This window comes from Phasianus colchicus, chromosome 1, assembly GCF_987193195.1.
Source record: "Phasianus colchicus chromosome 1, bPhaCol1.hap1.1, whole genome shotgun sequence".
In the NCBI taxonomy this organism is placed as follows: domain Eukaryota; kingdom Metazoa; phylum Chordata; class Aves; order Galliformes; family Phasianidae; genus Phasianus; species Phasianus colchicus.
Genome location: NC_143436.1, coordinates 14,913,377 through 14,939,411, shown reverse-complemented (window position 1 = coordinate 14,939,411; position 26,035 = coordinate 14,913,377). Strand labels below are relative to the sequence as shown.

General features: G+C 44.0%; 1 protein-coding gene and 1 long non-coding RNA gene across 3 annotated transcripts in view; both read left to right on the top strand.

The window, feature by feature from the left end:
* Positions 1-3,947: 3,947 nt before the first annotated feature.
* On the top strand, positions 3,948-6,377 carry LOC149919402 (uncharacterized). Its single transcript, XR_016464432.1, has 2 exons — positions 3,948-5,462; positions 6,005-6,377. It is a non-coding gene; the product is annotated as an uncharacterized LOC149919402 (long non-coding RNA).
* Positions 6,378-16,690: 10,313 nt separating this feature from the next.
* The window catches only part of NAMPT (nicotinamide phosphoribosyltransferase), a 31,189-nt gene continuing 21,844 nt past the window's right edge, over positions 16,691-26,035 (top strand). Inside the window, exon 1 of one of the 2 annotated variants that reach the window (XM_031598029.2) lies at positions 16,691-17,015. Coding sequence is in view for 1 of the 2 variants with exons in the window: in XM_031597951.2 (XP_031453811.1) it covers positions 16,956-17,015 (60 nt within the window). In the remaining variant the exon portion in view is untranslated. The remainder of the gene's footprint in view (positions 17,016-26,035) is intronic. The other variant, XM_031597951.2, reaches the window with a different exon arrangement.

Below are 26,035 nucleotides of genomic sequence, written 5' to 3'. Positions count from 1 at the left end.
CTGGATACATTAAGGAGACAGTGATTCGGAACAGTCAGCATGGATTTCATAAAGGAAAAATCATGCCTAATCATTATTCTATAATAAAATGACTGGATTTGTGGTGAGGGGAGAGTAGCGGATGCAACTCACTTTCACTGTAGCAAGATTTTTGATATGCTGTCAATTTCATACCAAACTGACAGGTAAGCAGAGGAAACGGTCAGTATACTCACGGGCATGGCAGCCATTCAGAGGGACCTGAGCAGCCTGGAGGGATGGACCAGTGGGAATTTTCTAGAACTCCACAAGGACACATGCAAAGACTTGTATCTGCAACAGAAGAATCCCCTGCAACTATACAGATGGACACAGATTAGGTGGAGAGCAACTTTGCTGAAAAAAAGTCTGGAGGTCTTGACAGACAGCAAGCTAAACAAAAGCCAAGAGTGTGGCCTGGCAGCAAAGGCTGATAGCCTCCTGAGGTGTATGAATAGGAGCAGTGCAAGTAGATTGAGCCAAGTGATCATCTCCATTGGCATTCATTAGATTACATCTGAAAGACTGCATTTGCCTTCAGACACAAGATTGACGTTGATCAACTGGAGTAAGATCAGTGGAGGTTCAGAAAGGATTTGCAACAGATGCCCCATAAAGAGGTGCTGTGCTTCTGTAGCTTGGATAAAAGAAAACCAAGTGATTCATGAAAGGAGACCAAAAGATCATTGACTTAAACAGAAACAAGAGAGCGTAAGACTGTATATTTAACCATGAAAATAGTCAAGCAATAGAATAGCGTCCAAAGAAATTGTAAAGTTTCCATCTTTGGATGATTTCAACATTCAACTGGATGAACAACATGGTCTGATCTCAAAGGTCACTCTGAGACCTCCAAATGTCCCTTCCAACCCAAATTATTGTAGAATTTTATACACTTCATGGAGTTCTCACTGCTATCAGAGCTTGCTTCTGTGCCCCCAGTGGGCCTGATGTGACACTCCCTGGACTCCGTGTTCAAGTTGGGACTGGGGGAGGAAGTTCTAATGGCTTTTAATGGAAGACATTTCTAACACATACCAGCTTCGGGTTGTCTTACAGTTGTATATGTATCCCAGAGCTGGCATATATGAAGAAGTAAGAAGCCCTGTTATTACCAGAAAGTACCTCTTTCTTCCAACCTCTCCTCCTTCTTCTACTGTACCACTGGAATGGTTCTGCTGATGACTGCTTGTAGTGGGAATACTAGCAGGACCTGACCACAAGTAGACATTTTCCAAAGTAAGTGAAAGATGGAGAAGGGAACACTGTAATCCAGGAAGTTCTCGGAAAGGAAAGGGGAGGGACACAAAAAGCTGCACTGATCTTTCCCATGTAAGGTGAATAAATGTAGCTGAAAAAACACTTTGACAGTAATGTCTTGACATCAGATCATTGTCAGGAAATGAAAGCGGATGCTGTTCAGGGAATCTTTATCTCTCAATATTGCAATCACAGTGTACATAACCAACACAACTGTTGCAACATGCTTTAAACCAGAGTAACTAATGTGATGTAACTGACTTCTGCGCAGAAGCCCTCTCCAGCTGATGTCAAACAGGGGAAATTCCCAGATAACAAACCCAGGACATTCTACTGTCTGTAGGTGGTCTACAGCAGCAAAATGACTGGGACAGCTTTAAAAAATGCTTGCATTCACAGTCCATTCCCCTCATGCCCCCTTTCCCTTCTCTTAGAATTCAAGCAAGAGCACAAAGCAAAGCAGTGTTAGGTTTCTGGGTACTCAAGAACCATACTCAAGAAGATGATGGTGAGAGAGGAAGGGAAAAGTTTCCCAATTCCACTGACAGACTTCACATATATCACTGTTCTGGATGTTAGATGGGAATGACAAGCCAGTGCCCCAAGTTTTCTTTACCAGAATAGACATTATATGAAGGCCAAACTACAAGAAGCATCATGATGAACTCTCAGTCAAAGCTTTCATCTTGATCATCTTAAGCAACCATAGACCTACTGTCCAAAATCTTGACCCTATGTACTGCTAGTAAGCATCCAATTCTATCACTACTTCTGGACAATTGTCTTGGCAGTAAAATTTCATCCCCTATTCCAGCCAAGCTTGTAATGAAGAATATAATTTCTGAACTCCATATCTTCCTTCACTAGGAGGATAAAGTCTTTGACATCACTCTTTGCTTGGGAAAAGTCAAGAAGAAAAAAGCAAAATCCTAAATTTAAAATGGATAAAGAAAAGGAATAGCCAAGAAGGATGGATAGGAAAACAAACAACAAACAAAAGCAGAAGGAATAACAGCAAACAGAAACAAAATGTAGTGTCTTTCGCCATGGATCCAGGCAGCAAGCTGTTGAGTGGAGTGCTTTCATGAGCTACATTAAAGGTCACGAAGCAGCACAAGCAAAGTGAAGTCAGGGTGAAGTACACAGTGACAAAAGCACAATTAAAAATGATTACTCTACTACATGACTACATGGAATAGAAAATGAGGGCTAAACAATTAAATGCAAGAACCTGTTCTGAACCTAGAGCCTGGGACCAAATATTTGCCCCTCAAAATCTCAATTAACATTTAAAAATATTTAGAAAACTATGCTTTAGCTTTTCAATTTGTTAAATTAAAATAATGTTGTGTACTTGGTATATTTTATGGGCTTCATTTCATCAGTGTTCAAAGGACTGTAAGATCTTAAAAGGGTACGCTGGTACTGAAGTACAAAACGTATTCTTTTTTACTGACATCTTATTGATCAAAATCTCTCATACATTTGAAAGTACTCTCTCCCTGAATTACAGTGGCTTTTAAAAATACATAGCAGTGCCTCACAACTTGTGAATAACAACCTGAAGACCCATATTCCAATTAATATGTAGAGACAGGAAATTTATTCAGAACACTGAATTAATATTCTTATTTTTAAAAATCTGTAAGATTCTGTAAGATAATAAACCCACAAATAATTCAGAGTATTTTTTTTTTCCAAAATCTCTTTGGACTTCTGATCTGGCTGCATCAAGAGACAGAAAAAATGTTAAGCTTCAGTTCTTGCAGACGTAACCTATTAAAGAAATTTGTGTGTTGTAAGTAAAAAGGCGTTCACCAAGGAATGTGAGTGCAATCAAATTTCCATTAAAAATTAGGTTTTCCAATACCTAACTGCATTGATGATATTAACTATATATTAACTATTTACTAAAGCTTACAACAATTTCTACATGGCGATACAATGATGTGGACTCTTAATTTCATTTTATTATAAAAGGCTACATGATAATTGCACAATCAGTGTGTTACATTTGTAAAAAATGCAGACCTCTGAACATAGAACAGTAGTCCACAGAACAACCTACTTTTGCCTTTTTTTGAATCAGAGTTCACATTCAATAGTCCATTTTACTTAAACCATAAGAGGGGAAAATTTAAACTTAAATCTGTCCAATTCTGTAATCACACCAGTTTCAATAGCAGTACTGACTTCAGTATGTTTATACCTCATTTATATCAGTGTAATAGAGAATGAAACAGGCTGCAGGTATTTTAGTTTTATTTTTCTTAGCCTTCTCTATTCACTGAAACAAGTTGAATGTAATTAATATGTATGGAAGGAGTAAAAGTTTACGTTCCAGCAGTGCCTTTAAAAAACAGAGTACCTGTACTTGCTTGATTGGCAGTAAGTACCAGATAGAGCTGTAGAAGATTAAAGTACTTCCATCCTACTGCTTCTGCGACAACAACTAGGAGTTGCTCAGAAAATGTTGAGTGAACTTCATGTTCCCTAGTTGCCTATAATCAAGAGCATTAAAGCTATGCAGGAATTCATTACGATTTTCTAGATAGACCAGATGAACATCAGAAATTTTATAGAAGATAAAATAAAACATAATATTTTATTCATGAATAATTCACAGTAGTATTCAAAGAAATATTGGAATTCATGGCTCCTTATGAAGAATTTAGAGACTTTAAAATCTTTCTCAAGAAGTATACAGAAATATCTATCTGGAGAAAGATCAGTATGTTGCCTGTACAGACTGACTCATCCATCTTGACCCCTTCTCCTGAATCAGAATCATTCTTACTTACTTTAACATAAAATATAACAATCAGAGGAATCAGTGACTACAGTGAGTGGTTGAAGATATTTACATTGTTTGTTGTGTTCTTCTAGAGAACTCTGCACTTGCACACTACACTCAGTGCTCTGATGGATGCTCCAGTCAGCTCATTTGGCTCATCAATTATTTTCATGAAAAAGTTACTGCCTATGCACAGTAAAAGGGGAATGGCTGATTCAAGTCCCACATGGTAGCCACCTTCCTCCCTTGTTAGCATAACATTTAATGTTTTCACAATCTCTGCTTTTGTGATGACAGAAATCACCATTTATTGTGCTCCCAGCAGCTTTCACTGTAACCTGTGCAAGGGAGCTAGGGCAGGTTCTATGAGCTAACCATTCAACACAGAGCTCTCAGAATGCCTCTAGCTGCCAACCAGCCTTAGGTCTACTCACCAGCTGTATGGTCACTGTCCCTCCTCACTATATTAGCAGAGCAACTGGTTAGGAGTTTTCTGATTGATCAGACAAGAGTTTCTTATTAAAAGAGAAGTTCAAATAAGGCCTCTTCTTGATTACTAGTAACCAGTTTGTGAGAAAAGAGCATGCTTGGACATCCAGGAATCCCAAAGGTATGGATGACCCAACTACTATGTACAGATTTTTCACTGCATAGAATTTTCCCACAAGACAAATACTTTTTTTTCACCAGCTCTGCTCACTTTTTTCATGTATCTACAATTATGTTATGCTTGTACGATAGAAAACAACAACCATCCTCATGTTACATGGAAGAAATAGACAGCAGGCTTGCCAGCTGGTAAAGAGGACTTTAAACAACACACCAGGGAACAGTGATAATAGTTTGCAATTAAGTAAGGGAGGTCAGGTTGGTAAGTAATGGGACAAGGTAATAGGAGAAAGAGAGCCCTTGGGAAGAATGAAATAGATAAAAAGAAGCAATCTCAAATGCCCATATGCAAACATGCAGCCAGACAAACAAACTGAAGCAACAAGACTCCACATCTATGACATCGGTTGAATCACTGAAACATTATGAGATCAGTCATACCAGCAGAATTCTGGGATGTTTGGATGGCTGGATGGATGGACAGACAAAGGCTGTCAAAAGAAATATTAAACCATTGCCCAGGAACTCAGGGATGATTTCAGGAAAGCCAAAGTTGAAACTTGGTGGCAGGCATCAGTGATAACAAGAGCTTCTACTGCTACATTAGCATTAACAGAATACACAAATATGGGCCTGCTTCTGAATGGGATGTGTAAGCACAGATAAGGCTAAAATACTGAAGGCTTCTTTTGTCTCGGTCATCACCAGAAAGGTCTCTCAAGCCACTGTGTCTACAGGCAGGAGCAAAGTAGAAGAGCATTCTCCATGGGAGAGGATTGAGGCAAGTATTTCTTGAGAAACCTTGTCTCATCCGATGTGATCAGATCCCACACACTCTGTGAGGTGAGGCTGAGATTGCTTAGAGAAGGCTTTAGGGAGCACCCAATACAAGCTTTACAGTGCGTACAAGGACATTGAAACAGGGACAAAAATCACTAGAAGGATGATAAAACATTGGAACACTGGTTGAGAGAGATTAGGGAGCCTTGGTCCTTGGAAATTTTCAAGATTTGATGTGACAAAGCCCTGGAAACCTGGTCCAAATTCCACATCAACCCACTTTGAGCAGAAGACCAGGATAGAGATCTTCCAAGGTCCCTTCCAGCCTGGATGGTTTTATGAATTATCACAAAGAGTTTAAAGTGAGTTGCCTGATACCCATCAGAACGCGGAGGGAAAAGTAATGGGCTCAGTTATTTCCCAAGACTTCAATTCACCTTTTCCCTTCCTGATGCGTGTCCTCTACCAGCAGATCAAAGTCATACAATGTTTTTACAAAATACATGTGCACTCTTGCATCCAGGAACACTCTCTAATTCCCAGGTCTGAATCCAGAACCATACCACATCCTGACTGTATCTAGAGCTCTGTCACCCTTGTGAGACTAGAAATTTGCAGCAGTTCTCGTTGCCCTGACCCCACCTCGCACACCACAAAAAACAATCCCAGGAACGCCTCTTGGAAAGCCGATCTGATAAATAGATGCTAAACTGGACAGTCAGCAGCTTAAACACCCATGTACCTACCATGGTGTGAATTTAAATCAAGATACAATTTCTGCACTGCTTTCCTGATTTAATGGAACTCCTGAGAACCTCCCCACAGCTATGACTCGTTGGACTCATATGACTGTGGGGAAGATAACTGCAGCGATGTTCACATAAACAAGGACCAATGACCATTTCTTCTACATATATATTCTCACTGTTGTCTTCTGGATCATTTATTTTCCATCTTTAATTTCACTCCCACTTTTTTGCATTGCTCCAGGCTAGACAATTTACCCTTACTATCTTCTAAACATTTCCCTTTGGGAGGAATATTTTTGACTCTTTAGTATTTCAGCATTAAGAAGAACATTATTTCTTGTGCTACACACTCAGGTATTTCCTTATTCCCTCCAATTCCTAGGGCATTTTCGTTCTCTCTGTAAAAGAGACCTTTGGGATTAACAACTGTATAATATCTTTCAGTTAATTGTAGTATATATCTTAAAAGTCTTGTAAATTTAAACCTTTTAATTGGAATCAACTTGTTCTTATCAAATGGAAGATCCTTGTGACAGTATCAGATTTTTTTTATGGGTATAATAAATAAGCTCTAATAAATATAAGGTGAGTGATACAGAAATAAATCCTCTTAATAGGAATATGGATTAATTGCCACTACTATGATCAGGTTATAAAAGAGAGAACACAGTACTACGCAGACCATAGGAGGAGAAAAAAATGATCAGATACAATCTGCCTCCCCAGCAAGAAGAAATAAACTGCTTCCAGAAGCAGGAAAATGCATATCTGAGATAGAGAAAATGGATGAGAAAATGAAAACATATGGAAGGGACTGATTCAGCATAGCAAATTAACAGTGGCTATGGAAAGGTCCATGTTTCATTTGAAACTGAAGTTTGTCATAAAGCCAAGTATTTACCTCACTAAGTAAGGAATTATTTAAACACACACTAGGAATTACTCAAAACATTTGTGGAACGATTATTACTTGCTGCCCAATCAGCTAAAGGCCTGGCTTTTTAATTTTGTGCTGAAGATTATCACATTTCATGTGTAAGAAGTAATGTTGCCAGAGAGCTGATTATTGCTTCATCTCAGGCAATACCTTCAGCACTGATTTGACACACAAATCCTATCTTTAAAATCAGCAATCTAAAATCTCCCTCCAGTTTCCACTCACTTTGGGATCTCAGGATCTAATCTATAGAGAAATAAATATAAAAGACGCTTTGCTCATGATCCCAGAGGAAGGACTAGCTGTAAACAAGTGGGGATTTCAGGGGTGTGTTTTAATTATTTGGTTCATTTCTTGAGAGCACCGAGGAAGAAATGAGACCATAGGCAGGAACTGAGATCGGGGAGCCTGGCAAACCGGGATGGGAAGAGATGCTGGCAAGAAAATGCTGTGTGCAGGGGGCTGTGCTCTGATTCAGTTCAGTTCAGCAGTTTATCAGATTGACAAACTCCCCAGATGTTGCCAAAGTGAAAGAGAAAAGCCAGACCCTACAGTTACTTGTTGGGTAGGTGCAATCCAAATAAAACAGCTCAAACTGGGATCTCATGTTGATTCTGAATGCAGTACAAGCTGTCACATAGCATGGCTGCCACCTCTTCCTACAGGGCTCAGGCAGCTTTTCCTCCTGTTCCACTGTTCGGCACTTCTTGTAGCTCCTCATAATTCTAGGTAATGGGTTTTTTATTGTATATGCATCAATCTGATCTGTATCGATCAGAAATGGTGCACAAACTTCATCCCTGTCTCCTCCTGCCACACGGAGGACTCTGATCTCCAGTTTTCATTTCATGTTTCATTACGAAGTACTAAATTGAAATTACAACAAAGATGAATCAAGTAGAATTTGATTTATAAAAAGACAAAATCCAAACGTAGCATTCATAGAAAGCACTATGCAGCTGTATATAACATAGCAGGTGAGTATCTGTTCGACCCAAAGGCTTTCTTGGTGCCCATCAGTTTGCTTCTGTGCATGCTCGCAGCTGCCCCAGTACCTCCGCCCATCAGCACCCGCACACAACATCCCTCAGCTTTCATCCATAGAGGATTTCTAGGCCACGCTTCACACACACTAATGGGATTAAGCTCTTCACAAAGCACTGCTGCAATCTATTCCTGCATGGAGAGCTTTCTGCTCTCACTGCCCACTGTGTTACAGGCAGCCCTGCAGAATGAGGCAGCTCCAGCACGTGCCCTCCAGCACAGCCCCGACCGGTTGGCTCAGACAGCACAGGCTGCCTGCCTGCCTGCCCCAGGTTGTCTGCTGGACAGAGAATTTACAATGGACTGGGGTTGAAAGAGAGCAGAAAAACCTGTGTCTAATCTATATTGAAAAGACAGTGGGCAGAATGCAGGGAGCCCTGTTCCTGTGCCAGTGACGGCATTTTCCATAAACCAGCCAGCACAGAACTTGCGAAGCTCAGTGCCCTGTGCCAATGCAAATATTGTGCAAGACCACTGTTAGAAAAATAACTTTTTGGCAGAGATCATTCCTGTCTGGGACAGCAAAAAGAAAGATTTCCAGCTCCACAAAGGAGTGCACACATTTGCGCACTGCTTCATCACCTCTGCAATTATTCACCACACATGCTGATTTTAATCCTGTTCAAGTCAGTAAAACTGCTGACACTCAAATTTAAGTACACAAAGTAGTTTTTGCTGGATTTCGGCTAATAATCTAAATTCATCTCTTTTCATTCATTGTTATCTTAAGAATCAACAAAATGCAAACCCAAACATCAATTTCCATAGAAATTCCCTGGTTTTGAAGGTGCTGCCCTTGCCAATTCCCATCTTTATTTTTTTGCACCTCTGCACAGAAGAAGCACAACCCATGGCACAGCCCAGCAGCAGTTTGAATGCACCAGCACTGAGTGAGCAGAAATGATGCTGCATCTGTCTGCAGGGTTTGCTCACCTCGAGCTAGGATGACTTAGCAGAACAGCCCTGCATCCCTATGCAGCACCTCAGCTCCAGCCACAAACATCCTTGCTGACTGCCTGAAAGAGCCTTGATTTGTCCCACGGTCAAACCCTAAGCCTGTGGCGAACTGTTAGAGAAACGGGCATCACTTGGGGCTCAGTTCTGATCCCTCTGCAATCTAAGCATTCACACTCCTTGGGAACAGCAGGAGCAAGATCTTTCCCTGATGAATCTCCTAGTTCTCACTGAGAAAGTGTGCAAAGGAAAAAATAACACATTTTTTAAAAACTTGCAGTGCACCAAATGTGATGTTTTTTTGACAGAAAGCTGTCTGTCAGTACTGCTTGCCCTCCATACCACTTTTCCAGAGAGCAGCAATTAATTATTCATTCTTTTCTCCCTTTAAAGAAACAGTAGGCAAGATGCTGAGCTTATCGAAGTCAGCGGCAGCTCAGGGTTCTCATGGGAGAAGCGGTGCTGGCTGCGGATCACGCCTAACAGAGCACGCCTGAGCGTGTTAGCACAGCACCAGCTCAGGGCTGAAGTTCATGCGAGGAGACTGGTTGAGGTCATCTGCTGAGGAGCCACGAGTGTAACGGCGGGGCTGGAGCACACTGCTTAGTGGCAGGGCTGGCTGCTGTTCTTTTACAAATGCACTGATTTTTCTTGTTTTGCTTCTGGAGTTTTCCTGCAAAGCTAGCGCGAATGCTACAGAAACTAGGCGGTCACTAAACATGTCTAATCTTCCACGTCACCAACACAGCAACAAAGGAAACTGGGGGAATCAGTGTTTTTAGGGGACTCCTGGTTTTTCCTTTTCTTCCTAAGTGTATAGAAAGAAAACAAAGGTAGGCATAGCCTTCACCTTTCTAGAATGAGCACGGAGACCCAGACCATTAGCAAGGCTCTCCAAGCCCAACAGCTGGCACTTGGTCCTCAGACATAAGTGTGGTGGCATGGCTGAACTTCACAAATTTTGCTAACACAGTGGTGCTGTGGATATTGTGTGGACACATAACTGTACATCTAACTCCCTTTGAAAATCATCCTTTCAAATATACAATAGAAAAGCAATCCGTTTTGTTTGAGGTCTCTCATTCCTCCACCCATGCAAAGCTCAATCTCGCCCTATGGACACTACAGCCACTGTTATTATGGCAGTGCAGAGGCTCTGGATTGAATCAGTCCTCGGCAGCTTAGGGGATAAACAAACACAGAACTGAAGTGGTCTCAGCTCCAGAGGACTCACTTTCTATTGTTTTACTCCAGAGCAATGAGAAGTGATTAAATTACAAACTTCATTCTAGAAAAATGGCCGTAAAATCTTCACACTATGCCATAACATCAAAAATTCTCAGCCAAACACTGCTGGAGAAACTATTTAGAAGTACTTTTGAATCCTGGAATATATTTACTGGAAATAGTTCACTCTTCTTCCTGTAAAAGCCAGATGCATTAATTAACATGAACTCCATTTGCCCAAGCTGAGCCTCAGGGCACAGTAATGAAGCAGAGAAAATTTGGTTTGAGAGGCAAAGAAAACACTCTCTACTTACTCAATTTAAAAGAAAAGGAAATCCAACTGCTCAGATGTCTGTGGACCTTGATGTGTGTGCACGGGTGATCCAGTTTAATGTTCACATCAGCTACTCACTTCCACTGCATGCCACAGTCCACAGCCACCCCTTAATGGGCCGTGGAGGGTTATTTCAGTTGCACATTGTGCCATGGACTCAGCCTGTATGTGCCATGGACTCAGCTCAGAGATTACTCATACAAAGTTTATTGGCTCAGGTGCTGCACTGCACAAAGTTAAGCAGTGTCAGTTCAGATCTAGAAGCAGTTTATCCATTTTTATGTTATCTGGAACATAATAATATCAAATAAACTCTACTGACTCAAACTAGCTCTGTTCACTGTATATCTGGACCTCAGGAAGACTCAGAAGTGTGGCACAGGCACCTTTACTCGTGGAGCCCCATTAAACCCAGCAAGCTTCCACTCAGGAAGGTCTGTCCTGATCCAAGCTGGTTCTAGGAAGATGCACTCAAATATCCATGCACAACACTTAATTCATGAAAAATACTGAGCAACGGTGAAACAAAGAGCAGAGAAACCTGAGTAGCTCTTGATGGAGAGAGCCTCAGGACTCAGCCAAAGCAGAGGAACTGTCACGGATCCACAGCAACTATGCAGAAGCAGTCAAGTATCTCAGTACTTTAGAAGCTTCAAAGGATCCTGTAGCATTTGTCCACCTGTGTGACAGCATCTTCAAGTTAACACAGCTTCATGTTATTCTGAACAGGGAAGTGATTGAATTTCTTTTACTCTTTGAAGAGCAAGCAAAAGCCTCAGAACTGCTTATCATTTTTTTATTTCTTGACATACATCGTATGAGATAAATAAAGCCATAATCATAACCAGAAGTGAGGTTAGCCTCACGAAACTGAAATTCACTTCTTCCAAAAACCAAGGCAAGAGGTCTTGCAGCATATCTGGAAGGCTAGGAATCTACCCCCAGGAGAAATACGTGCATCTCCTTTCAGAGATAAGACCCAATAATGAGATAGAGCTCTTAGGAAAGTATAAAGAAAAACTGGCTTGCTATAATACACACTTTGAACCACAAAATCTAACAAGTTCTTGAAGGACAGCCATCCTGAGATGAAATTCTTGCTGACCCAGGTCTTGCAGATACACAAACATCTCTTGCTAAGCTGGAATTTAGGAAAGAGCTGCTACACCATGAACTGAACAGCAACTTCAGTAGACAGACTACCAAGCAGTATTTTAATAGAATATTAGTTTGTGTATATATACATGAATATATCTTTACATATATAATTTTATATATATTGTATTTACACAGAGATCCAAGAATCTGAGTATCAAACTACATATAATCTAGTGTGGCTGCCCACCAAAAGGCTCTGCCATTTCCCTTAAGTAGAATCTTGCACTAGATTTAACCTTATCCTAAAGCAAATCTTATTTTCTTACACAGTATGGTACAGTTATTTATACAGCCTGCATAACAGAATTTTTAAAGACTATTTTGAGTTACAAAGGCACAAGCCTTTGGATAAATTACAGGGGAGAAATACTAGTGCTTGCTTCATTCGCTGAATATGATTTAAAGTGATGTGTCAGGATTTTCTTTTATTTGCTTTATGCAAAATAATCCACTACTCCATGATTCCTTGTGATTGAGATACTATATTACAAGATTATTGATGGATGCCATTTAGCAATGAGAATAAAATTCTCAAGCCTGCTATAATCTACTTAGATGGTACTAACACCTGAGCCAGTTGTGCACTGATCGTCTCTGGAGCTTCATCCACAGTGAAAGAATGCCATTAACTATACAGAGAGAAAGCACTGAGGTGCTGCAGAAAGGTGTAGGGTAGAAAACTTTAGGAAGGACAAGAGAAAATTTAGGAAACTTAGTCCTGATGAAAAGTCTCCAGGTTCCACTCTGTTTTCTTCAGTTTCGCAATGAAGGGTGCACTGAGCTGGAGGAAGACATTTGCTGCCAATTGTTAAAAGCTTCAACACCACCATGAGCACTGGCTGCACCAACTTGTGCCAAAGCTAAACCACAAAGGAGTTCAGCTATACCTACATATTTAAATAGAAGTTGTCAGTTTTAAAATATAATGCTGGCATCTAATTCATGGAATCACAGAATCACCAAGGTTGGAAAAGACCTCTAGTCCAACCATCCACCAACCACCAATATAAGCCCACAAAACCGTGTCTTAATACATCTAAATGTTCCTCCAGGGACAGTGACTCCACCACCTCCTTGGGCAGCCTGTTCCAGCATTTGACTCTCTTTCTGAGAATAAATTGTTCCTAATATCCAACCTGATGCAACCTGAGGCTATTACCTGTCATCCTATTGCTGTTACCTGGGAGAAGAGGCCAAGACTCCCCTGGCCACAACCTCTTCTCAGGTGGTTGTGGAGATTGATGAGGTTTCCCCTGAGCCTCCTCTTCTCTAGACTGAACAATCCCAGATTCACCAATATGCTTTAGAATTATCACCAAGATAAACAGAGTACGAGGGATTGGTGCAGGCTGAGAACTAATTATCAAAAGAATCACAGAATCCTTAGAGTTGAAAAAGACCTTTAAAGGCCAACTAGTCCAACCCTCCTGCAATGATCACGGACATGCACAGTCAGATCAGGTTGACCAGGGCCTCATCCAGCCTTGCCTTGAAAGTCTCCAGGGACACAGGGCGTCCATCACATCTCTGGGCAACCGGTTCCAATGCCTCACCACCTTCACTGTAAATGACATTTTCCGTATACGCAACCTAAATTTGCCCTCTTTAAGCTTGAAGCCATTTCCCCTTCTTCTATCGCTACAGACTGCTAAAAAGTCTGTCCCCTTCTTTCCCGTAGCTCCCCTTTAGATACTGAAAGGCCACTATCAGGTCTCCTTGGAGTCTTCTCTTCTCCAGGCTGAACAGCCCCAGCTCTCAGCCTGTCCTCATAGGAGAGGTGTTCCATTCCTGGGATCATTTTTGTGTCCCTCCTCTGGACACGCTCCAGCAGGTCCATGTCTCTCCTGTGCTGAGGACTCCACATCTGGACACAGCACTCCAGGTGAGGTCTCGCAGAGCAGAGGAGCAGGATCACCTCCCTCACCCTGCTGGCTGTGCTGCTTTTGATACAGCCCAGGATATGGTTGGCTTTCTGGGATGCAAGGGCACACTGCTGGCTCATGTCCAGCTTCCCATCCACCAGTACCCCCCAGTCTTTTTCAGCAGATCCTTTCATCCCACAGCTTGTATCGGTAGTGAGGGTTGCCTCGACCCAGGTGCAAGACCCTGCATTTGGATTTGCTGAACCTCATGAAGTTCACCTGGGCCCACTGCTCAAGCCTGTCTAGGTCCCTCTGAATGGCATCCCAGGAAAAATAAATAAATAAATAAAATAAACCAACAAAAGAACCAGAAACTCTTCAGGTGAGATGAAAAATTCACAGTCTATGTGCAGAAATTTCAGTCACGTGGATTTTCTGTGTAGCTGCAACACGACTCTCACAGCTAGATGAAATAAATATCCAGTTTTGCAATGGTTATCAAAGTGATACAATCTAATCTCTATCTTAATTTGGCTGATCTTGTATACAATACACCAACCTGAGAACATATTTGCAGGACAGAATTCCTCTAAAGGCAGCAGCAGACTACATTACAGACTTTATATACATATAAATATATATATATATTTAAATATATAAACTGCTAACGGATATACTTCTACAACTCAATATAATTTCTTATCAGAAATCCCTGAGAACAAAAACATGTCCCTGTATTAATACGACTTTATAAAACCTACCATTACTGTTTTGTTTATTAAAAACATGTAAAATGAGTACCTCTAAAAGAGTCTTCTTATATGTCAAAGGACAGTAATAGAAATCATTTGTGAAGATCTCACTCACTGAAGATGCTCACCAATAGAGCATTTAGCTCTATCGTCGGGCTAAATGCTGTCAGAAACAATTCAGCTGAAATTCCATTTAAATTGAAGAACACAATTTCTTAATGTGGTTCCATCTGAAAAGAGAAGTCATGCCTATTTAAATTACAAATCCTGGCCAAAGTCATTTACAAAGATAACAGACAAATAAAGCACAGGCATCCAGTGTTTGAGGTCCCCAGGATCACCTCTCTTCTCCCATTGTAATACACTCCCACTGCTACAACAGCTGGAGTATTTCCTTTTTATCCAAATTTAAAATATGTTCTCTTAACCAGCAAAGTGTGATTTAATATAGTTCTGTTCAGCATAATACTATTTTCTATTAATACGCTGAAGTGTCCTAACTTACAATATTTCATTACAGATACAGCTTTAGATTTGCTCACATGAGCTAAATTAAACCATTCTTCAAGTTCAGGCACATTGTAAGATCCAAGAAAGAGCCAGCAGGAGGAGGGGGAAGATGCTGACAATTAAAAATTCCGTCTGAGCAAATCATCATTAATTATGCTATCGAAGGCTTGAAGATTTATCAGCAGAACTCCGTAGCGAGAAATGTCAGTCTTTAAAAAACAACAAGCCCTGTGGTACGTCTCTGACTTCTCTAATTTCTTGGAACACTTAAGATAAAAGACGGATCTGATCAAATTAATCTATTTTTCTTTTCAGTGATCTGACTTACATTAAAATAGACTTTCCAAACAAAAATGGAGATTTGTCCTTTGCCGCAATGTCACCAGGAAAGAACACATGGAGGGAGGACAGGGGGAAAAATCAGGTGTAAATGAGATCACAGTGCAAAGTTTGGGAACAGAGCAGGGTTGTGTGTAAAGACAATTTCATACTGCCCCATAATCGTGGTCCTGCACTGATGGGACACTCCATGGAGGGAGAAGGAATTAAGTCAAGAGAACTTCAGCAAAAGCACTTCAATTCGAGGCAGATATGGATAAAGGCAGAGAAGCTGGCCCTTGGTAAACAGCATTTTAAGATGAGTTTCGCTAATGGAAGAGGGGAGTTGTCTCTCCTCAAACAAAGGGAGGGCCACAGAAAGCCCCAAGGGAGGAACTGCAGTTGGGAGATGCCAACATTTTCGCTGTGATGGCAAAACAACGGCAGGGAGATAACCTCGCAAGCAGCAACAGAGCAAGCGGAAGGAAGGCCTGTGCTGAGAGGGGCTGGTAAAGTGAGTGGGCAGCAGCTCCTGATCCAAACCTTCCAGTGCTCTGCCTAAAGCACAGGCTGCCGCCATCTCTGCCAAGGGGAGCAGGGCCCAGGGCAGGGCCTGGGGCATAACTAGGGCAGGGCCCGGCAGCACGCAGGGAGCTGACAGGCGCCCGTGCCTCGAGGCGGCCCGCACAGACACACACGGCCCCACAGGGGCTTCTGCCCCCGGCGTGCGCCTGAGGCTGTGGGGATGCCTGTGCTCCTGTGACAACTTGACCAGCGCGGTCCACCCGCCCTAGTCCTGATGCTGAAAACGGCGACTTCTTACAACAGGAAAACAAAATAGGAAAACAACAACAGAACACTGCAGCTCTATCCATCCAGAAACTCGAAGTACAGGCAATCCCTGGATCTCTGTCCATACCTGGGGCTTGGATCCACACACCACCAAACTCCAAGGTTAACTAGCAAGGGCTAGTTAAAGAGTTTCCTAGCGCAGCGCTGATGAGCAGCAGGCACGCGGCCCACACACCTGTCAGAGGGCTCCTCCCATGCCCGCATTCCTGCAAGGCCCCGGGACGCGCCCCGCCCCGCCCCGCCCCTTCCCAGAATCGCGCCCACAGGCGGCGCCCGCAGGAATCGAAACTGGAGCCCCTGGGCGCGTACTCGCGAACCGCGCGACCCCGACACCGCCGAGCGCCGCACTCGCCCCGCCCCCGATGCCTCAGCCAATCGGGAGAGAGCGAGCACCGGCCGCGCGGTGACGTCACAGACCCCGCCTCTCTCCTCCGCCCTCCGCCCGGGCTCCGATGAAAGAGAACGTGCGGCTCGGGGCTCTCCTCCGCACTCGCGGTGTCGCACCGTCCCCCCCCCCTCGGCACCGCCTGCCCAATCAGAGGCCGCTCCTGCCCTGGCCCCGCCCACGCGCGTGCTGACCTCACGGCACAGCCTCCTGCTGCTCGGCGGCGCGGCCAATCGGCGCCCAGAAGCCGAGCGAGGTCCCGCCCGCCCGGCCGTCATCCGCTCGGCCCCGCCTCCTGCCGTCCCCCCTTTCTCCTCTCTGCCCCCTCCCCGCACCGAGCGCCTGGCGGCGGCGGGCAGCGCAGCCCAGTCCTGTCCGTGCCGGCGGCGGCGCCAGCTCGGGGCTCGGCGGCATGGAGTGCGCGGCGGCGGGCGCCGAGTTCAACATCCTCCTCGCCACCGACTCCTACAAGGTGGGCGCGGCGGGAGGGACGGGGCCGGAGCCGGAGCCGGAGGGGGGTCACCTCTGCGGGCACCGTTCCGGACCCGCGAGCCTGCCGCTGGCTGAGGCTCCGAGCTCGGCCGCCGCCGGCCGCCGTTCTCCGCCGGCGAGGTCGAGGCCGGAAGGACCCTGCGGCGGGAGGGAGGGAGAGAGCGCGCCCGGCCTCGGGGCGGCGCGGAAGGGCCGTCGGTGGGGCTCCGCGGGGCCCCGCGGCCCCGGTGCCAGCGGGGTGAGAGAGAAAGTGAAAGCGGCGCGGCCCGGCGGCGGCGGCCATGGCGGCTCCGGGCAGCCCCCGGCCGCGGCGGGGACGGCGGCGGCGCACGTGCGGCCCTGGGGCGGCGCTGTCCCTCCCGCGCCGTGGCGGGGCGGCATCGGCCCCGAGGAGCCGCCGGCTGGAGACGCGCGTGCGGGGCGGCCGCTCGCTGCGGCAGCGGCTCCGCGCGTCGGCTCTCAGCTCGGAGGCGGCAGTTTGAGCGATGGCGCTGCCTGGCAGAGGGATCTCGCCGCGCGGGCTGCCCGCTGCCGTTCCGCGGGCTGTGACCCAGAAGCCCTTTAGGCGTATCGGATCGTGAGCGCGCCCGGGCGCGAGCCCCGTGGCCGCTTACCGCGAGCGCGGGGCTCCGCGCTCAACACGGGGCTCCGGGCGCAGCCATGGCGGGCGGCCCCCGGCCCGGCCCGCAGACGCGCGCCGTGACTCCGGGAGCGACAAATGAACTTTTTCCCCTTCGGGAGCCGAATTGCGGTGTCAGGGAGGCGGTCGGTGCTCTGAACGCCGCCGCGGTCACACCGCCGATTGCGGTGAAAGCGTTTGTTAACGCTGTCGTCCCTTAAAGCTCTGACCGCTCGTATGGGGTTGGGCGTGTGCTGATACCCAACGGGGCTGAAATGTTATATTGCGGCCGGGTCCTGGCACTGGCAAACTTCCGGAGCAGAAGCTTGCTGGCTTATGTTGCTGTCTCTACCAGCTCATCTCTGAGGGTATGATGATACTATTATTATTTGATGTTATACGAAGAAACTCTTTTTGTGAAGGAGTTGGTAGCGCATACTGCCATAGTCTGCAAGCAGGTGAGTTGGAACACGAGGAGACACCAATAGAACCTCAGAGCGGCTCTCTCAAAGCATCCTAAGGCTTCCATGAGGCTCCAGAAACCACCTTCACTAAGGGCTCGACATTCCTTAAGAACTACGTTTTGGTCTTCTGTGTTAAGAGGGTAGGAGTGCCTTCTCCTGTGAAGACAGGCTGAAGGAGCAGGACTTCTTCAGAATGGAGAAGAGAAGGCTTTCACATACCTGATAGTCTTTCAGTACTTGAAGGAAGCTTATGAACAGGAGGGGGACAGCCTAATAGTGACAGGACAAGGGGGAATGGCTTTACACTAGAAGAGGGGAGATTTGGGTTAGATGTTAGGGTGAAGCTCATTACTCAGAGGGCAGTGAGGCCTTGGCACAGCTGCCCATAGAGCTGTGGGTGCCCCATCCCTGCAGGCACTCAGGGCCGGGTTGGATGGGGCCCTGGGCAGCCTGAGCTGGTGAGGGGCAGCCAGCCCACGGCAGAGGTTAAGGCTGGTGGACTTTAAGGCCCCTTCAAATCCAAGCCATTCTATGATTAAATTTAATGCAGACATGGAAGATCCACTTTTCTAACCTGCTTGAGTCTAATCACGTTAAGTACTGTAGGCTAGCATTTAGGCAGTGTCCATTTTCCATCTCATTTGCACACAACTTCTCTTAAATTAACCAGATCTGTTCTGGGATCAGTAGAAGTGAGGGGCACTGGAATGGCAGCTGACCACACTGTTCTTTCTGCTCTGTAGGAAGGCTGATGCAGTGACATTCTGCCAGTGGTAAGAACCTTACAGGAGTCAAGTAAAGACTGAGTTCTTTCTAGTTCAGGCTGAATTGGGGTTAAGTTCTCTGCGACAGTTCGGAGTGTTTTACGTTATATCAAAAGAAGTCGGAGTTGCCTGCTTGGTTCTGTTAGGACCTTTCGAATTGCCTCCCCGTGCTTTGTTCCAATCCTTAAGAACTCTTCGATCTTTGAGCAACACCTAAGTAGTTGCTTTTATCCTGTTAGGTAACAGGGGCACACATCACTTATCTGCTCCCTGGGTGATACTGTCATTTCCTAATCAATGAAGCTCACTTACTGAAAGCACTTTCAGTATGACTGCACTAAAAGATCTGGTAGTCCACAACATCAGGCTTTCTGCAGGAGTTACCAAACGCTCTGATGCGCTATTAGAACAAATTGATCTCATGTTTTTTTTCTTTTTTCCTTCCCCAGTATTTCTGCTATATCCACCATTACAGCATCGGTTTGTATGCAATATGTGACAATCAAGCTATGAGGGAAAACATCCACCTGTGTTCAGAAGTTTACTTCACAATTCCATTGCAGTAGGCACAGATCCATACAAACTAATGGTGGTGACAGAAGTCAAGTGCAGATAAACAGCTCTGCTGGGGAAAAATGCAGAGCGTCTCAAACAGAGCAGCCCCATCTGAGACAGCTGTCTGAGAGTAGCAAGTTCTGGTGTCTGAGCTGTGATCTGGCACTGCTCATTTGTTTGTGTTTGGCTGCTATTGGCTCCAGTGTCCCAGTTCTGTGCTGAGGTAGGAAATCTGAGGTGGAGAGAAAACTGATTACTGGTTTAAGAGTCTATTAGGAGTCAGAAACAAATGGTGTATGGCAAACTGATTTGGTTGAGCTTTCTTTTAAGAGCTGATCCAATTCCTCTTCCCCCTAAACAATTTTCCTGTTTGTGTGCCTATCGTAGAACGCTTCCTCTTAAGTCACAGAAGCTTATCAAACTCCCACTTTCAATACCATGCTTATTTCTAGTACGCTCCTTTTTTTCTGGGCAGGAATCATTCCCAGAGGGTGATTTCAGAGATGTGCTACACTCCAAAGCCAGTGTTGAACTTTCTTTTTTGAGCTGAGGCTCGCAGATCTGTACCACTACATCATGATTTTGGGGCAGGGCTTCAAATTGCCCAGTGTCTCTCTACCCCCCAATAACAATACAAATGTTTTTACATCAGATGGAAAACAATCTGAGTACTTTGTTGCAGATTCTTAAGCTTTCCCAAGTTCTCCAGCAGTGGCTTTCCTATTATGTGCCTCTGCTGCCAGGCCTGTGGTCACACGGTGGTGTTTGTATCTCACTGGTGAGTGAAAGCAGTTGTTAATTCTTTGGATCATAAGACTTGCAAGAAATTAATCTGTGCGGTGGTGCCTGGGGAACTGCTCTGTGACAATGTCCAGTAGAGACACTATACTTTTAGTGGTGAAATTTCTTGCTGGTAACACAGTACTTGCTGGAAGAGGGAAGTACTTGAAGTCCAAATTCTGGCTGCTAGTTGGAAAGCTGCAGCTGAGGGGATGAATACGGGTAGACTCCTTGAAGTTCGCTGTTCTTCAGCTGAACATACTGGCTGCTGTCGTAATGATCTGTTGATACTAAGAAGTCTCCATAATTTGATTTTTGGGGTTTTTTTTTTTTGGTTGTTTTCTATTCATCAAGGGTCAGTTTATCCCACTCTTGCCCTTCCTCCCATCAGGGCCATGTGTTGTCCTGCCCTTCTTGTGCCCCTTGTGACTCACTGCACTTCCTAGTGAAGTCTTCCACCTTCTTCATCTCTGATGCTACTGACACACTGTCTCTCCCTGTTTTCTCTTTGCTTCCCAGCTCTCTGTTTATCCCATGTTTGTTTGTATACAGGCTGCAAACCTTCTGGACAGTACATCACCTGAGAGCCAGGGGAGGGCTGGCCTGGCAGGGTGTTTTGGTGGGCAGATGTCAGGGATGGACCCACAGCTGGGCAGGCTGCAGTGTGAGCTGTGAGTGGGGAAGTGCTGTCAGGAGGACTGAACCTTGTTTGCTAAACCAGTAATAGCTTATGTTGTTACCAGCAATGGGCCCTATTACTGCTGGTTGGAGTGTTTTGTAATTAAGCTGATAGCTATAATAAGCTGCCATGCAATTACCCCATAGGAGGAACTGACTTGATATCTAGACTGCAAATGAGATCTGTGTCAGAATTCAGTTCTTTCTGGATGCTTCAAGGAAGCTTAAAGATATTTTCTTCTTTCTTTTGTTTTTCCTTTAAAAACAACAACAAAAGCAAAACAACATCAACAAAAAAACCGTGTGCATCTTCTGTGTTGAATTTTAAGTATGTAATTCCAATGACTTCTTTTACTCCACGTGGATGCAGAAGAGCACTTCTGAAGTGTTTCATGTGAGTGTGTTTATTCTCAGGCTCTGACAGGCTCTACGTTCTTTATTTATAAGGCTGTGGGTATGCAAGGAAGTGTCATGAGTATTCTTTATTGGTTTTGATTAGTACTTAATGATGACAAACTATTCTTAGCAGCACATATATGTCTGTTTATTTTAATTAAAATCTTCTGGTGGGGATGTGGACGTGTTCTGTTATTCCTGTAATTCTGGCAATGGAAGGATCAGAAGCTTCTGGCCTGGTATTTGATGTATGAAGCAGTCTTTGCCGTGTCAGGGTCTGTTGTCTTTCACCTTTTAACGTGGTCACAGAGTCCTGTTCCAAAACTCAAATCATCATTGCTCTATGGGAATGCTGCCACTGTATGGGATTTGGACAATTTTTAAATTAATTAATTAACTTTCATTATTGAAAAGCTAAATGCTTTTTCACTTTTAATTAAGGAATGTGAGGCTTGTAGCAGTACATGAAATTCTACCACTACTCAAAGATGTGTAAACAGTAAGCATAAGGCATTTCTGTCATCTTTGTTATGATAATCTTGGTTGTAAAACATGAGAATTTTTGGTGACAGATCTGCTGAAAAGTTCCACTTCTAAAACATCGTATTTTTTCTGAGCATTTCAGAATACCTTTAGTTACAGTGCTTAGACTTGACCTTGTTTTGTAGGTGAATGTGAACATCGTCCTTTAGAGCATCTCTTGTTGCTGCGTGCAGATTCCATATAAATGTCTGTGTGCACGTACTTGCATTATTTATCGTAGTACCGACTGATCCCTTAGGTTTTTTTGCTCACTCTTATTTTTCAGCCTTTAAGAGATAATGGGTATGCTAAAATACAGAGGCATTAGATGTGGTACGTGACTGAGACTGAAAGCTGACTTTTTATCAGCCTGTGTTTATCCTAAGTACTGCTTCATTTTCTCTGCTGTCTGTTAACTGCACCTTCCGTGTAAGCTACTGGCAACCTTTGCTTTGAACCACTCTATCAGTTAAACCCAATATTATTAGATGAAGTGGTCTTTCAGATCATGACCTCTGTCTTTTCCTGTGAGTTTTGAAATGGTAGTTAGTGCCAGAACAAGAGAGAATCTTAGAGATGCTTCATACAAGTCTCTCCAGGATAAATGCTTGAGGGACCGCTGCAGGAAAGTTATCTAACTCAGCATACTGTATATGGGGTAAGGGGGGATCCCAGATAAATATTTTCCAGTACCAGTTCATTCAACAGTTGCTCTGATACCACATCCCACAGTGTGGCTCTCCTTTTTGTTTGTCACTTATAAAGGAGTGTGGGTCAATTTTCACCTACGCTGTCATGGATCTAGCCCGTTTTGGCATGTGAACAAGGCTGGCAGGATGTTGACTAGCCCCTAATTCATGCCCTGTGTGATGTGCTGCAGATCCTGAAGTGCCCCAGTGGAGTGGCCCACAAGGACAGTGCTCCTTTGAGCTTGGCTACAGTATCTGTCTTTCAAAAACTAGACTCTTTTATACACATTTTGCAATAAAGAATTTTCAAACTAACTACAAAAAGGTCAAGTACCTACTTAGTTGTGCTGGTATTATCTGTCCTAGAGGTACAATACAGACCAGCCCCTGCTGGCTAGATACGCAGAGTGTTGTTTTCTTTGCTACAGACAGAGCTTAGAAGCATCTTTCTGATGGCTCACGATAGCACCCAGCTGAGCAGCAGGAATGTGAGCACACCAGATTTCTCTGCTGAGGTCAGAGCTGGGTTTCTCACATTCTCAAATGGCTGGCATGTATGGCCTTAAGTAACATTTTTAAAGAATTTCTTTGCAAACTCCTGTACAGTAAAGTTTGTAAACAGACTTTTATTCCAGAGGGTTTGCTACCTAGCCTATTAAAAAAAAAAAACAAAAAACAACCCACCTTTGTCTCCATTCTCACTGTTTTGTCACGAGTACCTCTTAATTCATTTCTCTTAAATTTTAACTTCTTATAGTTGGTGAATTTTCTTGGATGGCTGCTCTAAATCTGTTTTGTGCTTCATGCTATTTTTCTACTGCATCTAGTTGAATAGAAGTATTCTTTGTCCAGCATACACCTTTATTTGGATTAAATTTAATGAGGAGTTTTCACAACTGGAGAATAAAAGTGCTCTATTTCAGACGTAATTCATAACCTTGTTGTAGATGGTTGTTCCAGGGCTGTTTGTTGAAATTTGTGGAAACAAAACCTAAGCCTCAGTCTTTGAACTAAGTATCAAAAGACCTTTGAGCATGTTTTGGAGTTCTGTTTTCTTGTAAGGGTCTCTTAATCTCAGTAGGAACTTCTGCTGGGTCTCTATTTGTTTCTGTAGAAACGGGGGTTTCCTATAGAGCGTAGAGTCACTGCTGCTTATCAAGAGCCTGTCTGTACAGGTCCAACTTCTGTCACCCAATACCTGAAAGCATAGATTTATCAACAGTCTCAATCTGTAAGTCGCATGAAATACATTTCAAATGCCATCTGTTGTCATCAGTTGTTCTTTCTACACTCTGTAGCACACAGGGAGGTGCAGCATATCATCTGACAGCAAGGAAAGCTCAGGCGTTTTTGAAAGCATAGCTTTTATTTTCCAAGTGTCTTGTAGCCTTTTTTTGTGTCGTTGATTGTGTTGTGTTGGGTTTAGGTTTTTTTTGTTTGTTTTCCCCAGAGGTGTTCTCTGTCTCTTCTGTGAAATGTTCCTGTTTCCTAGGGCTTGATCCTTTTTTGGATTTTTTTCTAATATTTATTTATTACCACCAGACGTTTCATAGAATTTCAGCATGGATTGGGTTGGAAGGGACCTCAAAGCCCATTCAATTCCCCCCTGTTGAGGGCAGGGTTATCACCCACCAAATGAAACTGCTGTTTGACTTCCCTGCACAACCTCCTGACCATCATTGTGGTGAATGTGTGTTATTTCCCCTGCCCTAGATATCCAAAAATCCCCAGTAATGAACAGAGCCATCATCATGCGCTGTAGGCAGATGTGCCGCTTAGGTTCAGCACCCTGCCTGCCAGCTTGCAAGCACAGCAGAGGCCTTAAGGTGTGGAATGATGATGTGGCTTAGCATGGTGGATCTGGAGCCTTCCTGTTATGGTTAAACACAGCAAGAGTGGGGGAGAATGGGTCTTGAGGTTTCTTCTCACCTACCTGTACTGTGTGCCTGGAGGAAGCAGTGGTTGGAAGGGGTGGTGCTGTAAGATTGAGGTTGTGTCTGAGTACCACAAAGTCCATGGGGGGCTTGTGGGCACCCAGTGGGTGCTCTGGTTTTATAGAGGAAACTCGTGGCTTCATAGAATGTTAAAGGCAGCACAAATTATACAAAATCACAAAGACTGGTTAGGTGTGAAGTAACTTAATTGCAATGGAGGTGTTTGTTGTTGGTTTTCTTTTACTGTTTAAATGATTTCTAATATGTGAAGAATAGAACTACATCTTACATATATAACTTGTAAAACAAATTATCTCTGCCAGGTACTTGATGAAGTTTAATTTATAAATGTATCAGTTTCTTTCAAACTGGTTTAAATTTGCATCCTTAGAAATAACACTTTTGTGGACAGTAACAGCTATATGTTTTCAGTTTGAGGTCTAATCTAAAGTTAGAAAAAATAGCAGAACCTGTTATTTAATATTTGATGGATGTGCATTTGGGGTTTTTTTTGTTTTTCTTGGTTTGTTTTGTCTGTTTTGTTTTTTTCTTTGGCTGAAGCTCTGCAAGGTAGTCTGGAGGAGCAGTCTCCCCAGGCATGCTGCACAAAGGATACTTCTGGCTGTTGGCTTTCCAGCTGGTTTTCAACCCTCAGGTTCTGCTTGTGTACTGCCAGAGCACCCTGTTCTGCAGTTACGCTTCAAAGCAGAGCTAGAATGGGAAGGCTCCATGAAGAAGTGTTCAAATGCATCAGGGGAAGGTGGCACCAACTCAGTGTGTGCGCTGTGCTCCATAAGTTAATCTGGGACCTGTAACTCATAGACGAAAGTGTCTGGCTGGAGGAGATGTCTTTAAATGACTGAAGCCAGACGTTATTTCAAAGACAGTAGCGGGAGATCATGCAAGCTTTCGTTATAAGGCAAATGTTAACTGCAAATACCTGCCTGTCTTAGTAACTTGGATCATTAAACTTTATTAGAGACTTGAGTATACATTCTCACATGGATGTAGTGTTTTGCCTTGCTTGAATTGTGGATAAAGCAACAGCATTACACTGTTTTGTTCCAGAGCGCATTCCAGGAATTCAGGTACTCTTTTGGGAATTGTTCTTGTAGTGTCTGCTGTATACATCTTCATTTGTCAGCTCTGTGCTGAGTGCTCACTCTGAAATCACGAAGCTGTAGCATCCTAGCAGGATGAAGAATGAAAACAAAGTCAGATGGTGTTCTGAGGCAGTATGATAAAATGAAGTTCCAGCTTAAAGCCCAGTCCCTCGCATGGTCACAGAAAAGACCAGAACTTCTCATGCAGTCACAGTAACTTGTGTGGTGACGGTGTGAAGCAAGGAGTTCTGCTCTCTGTTGAAGTAAATGATCCTTCTGATTTGTTATGTTTTCCTCTGAGACCATTAATAACTTTTTTTGGTAAGGGATTTGTGTGTATGTTCACACTCCCATTAGTCAGAAGAAAATATCAGAAGATATTTTTTTCAGGACACTCGATAGTAGGCTTTGTGGTGGTGGGTTTTGTGTTTGTGTGTTTATGTGTGAACAGAAGTGTCTCAGCTGGCATTGTTAGTTTTTTTGGAAGCTCTGCCTA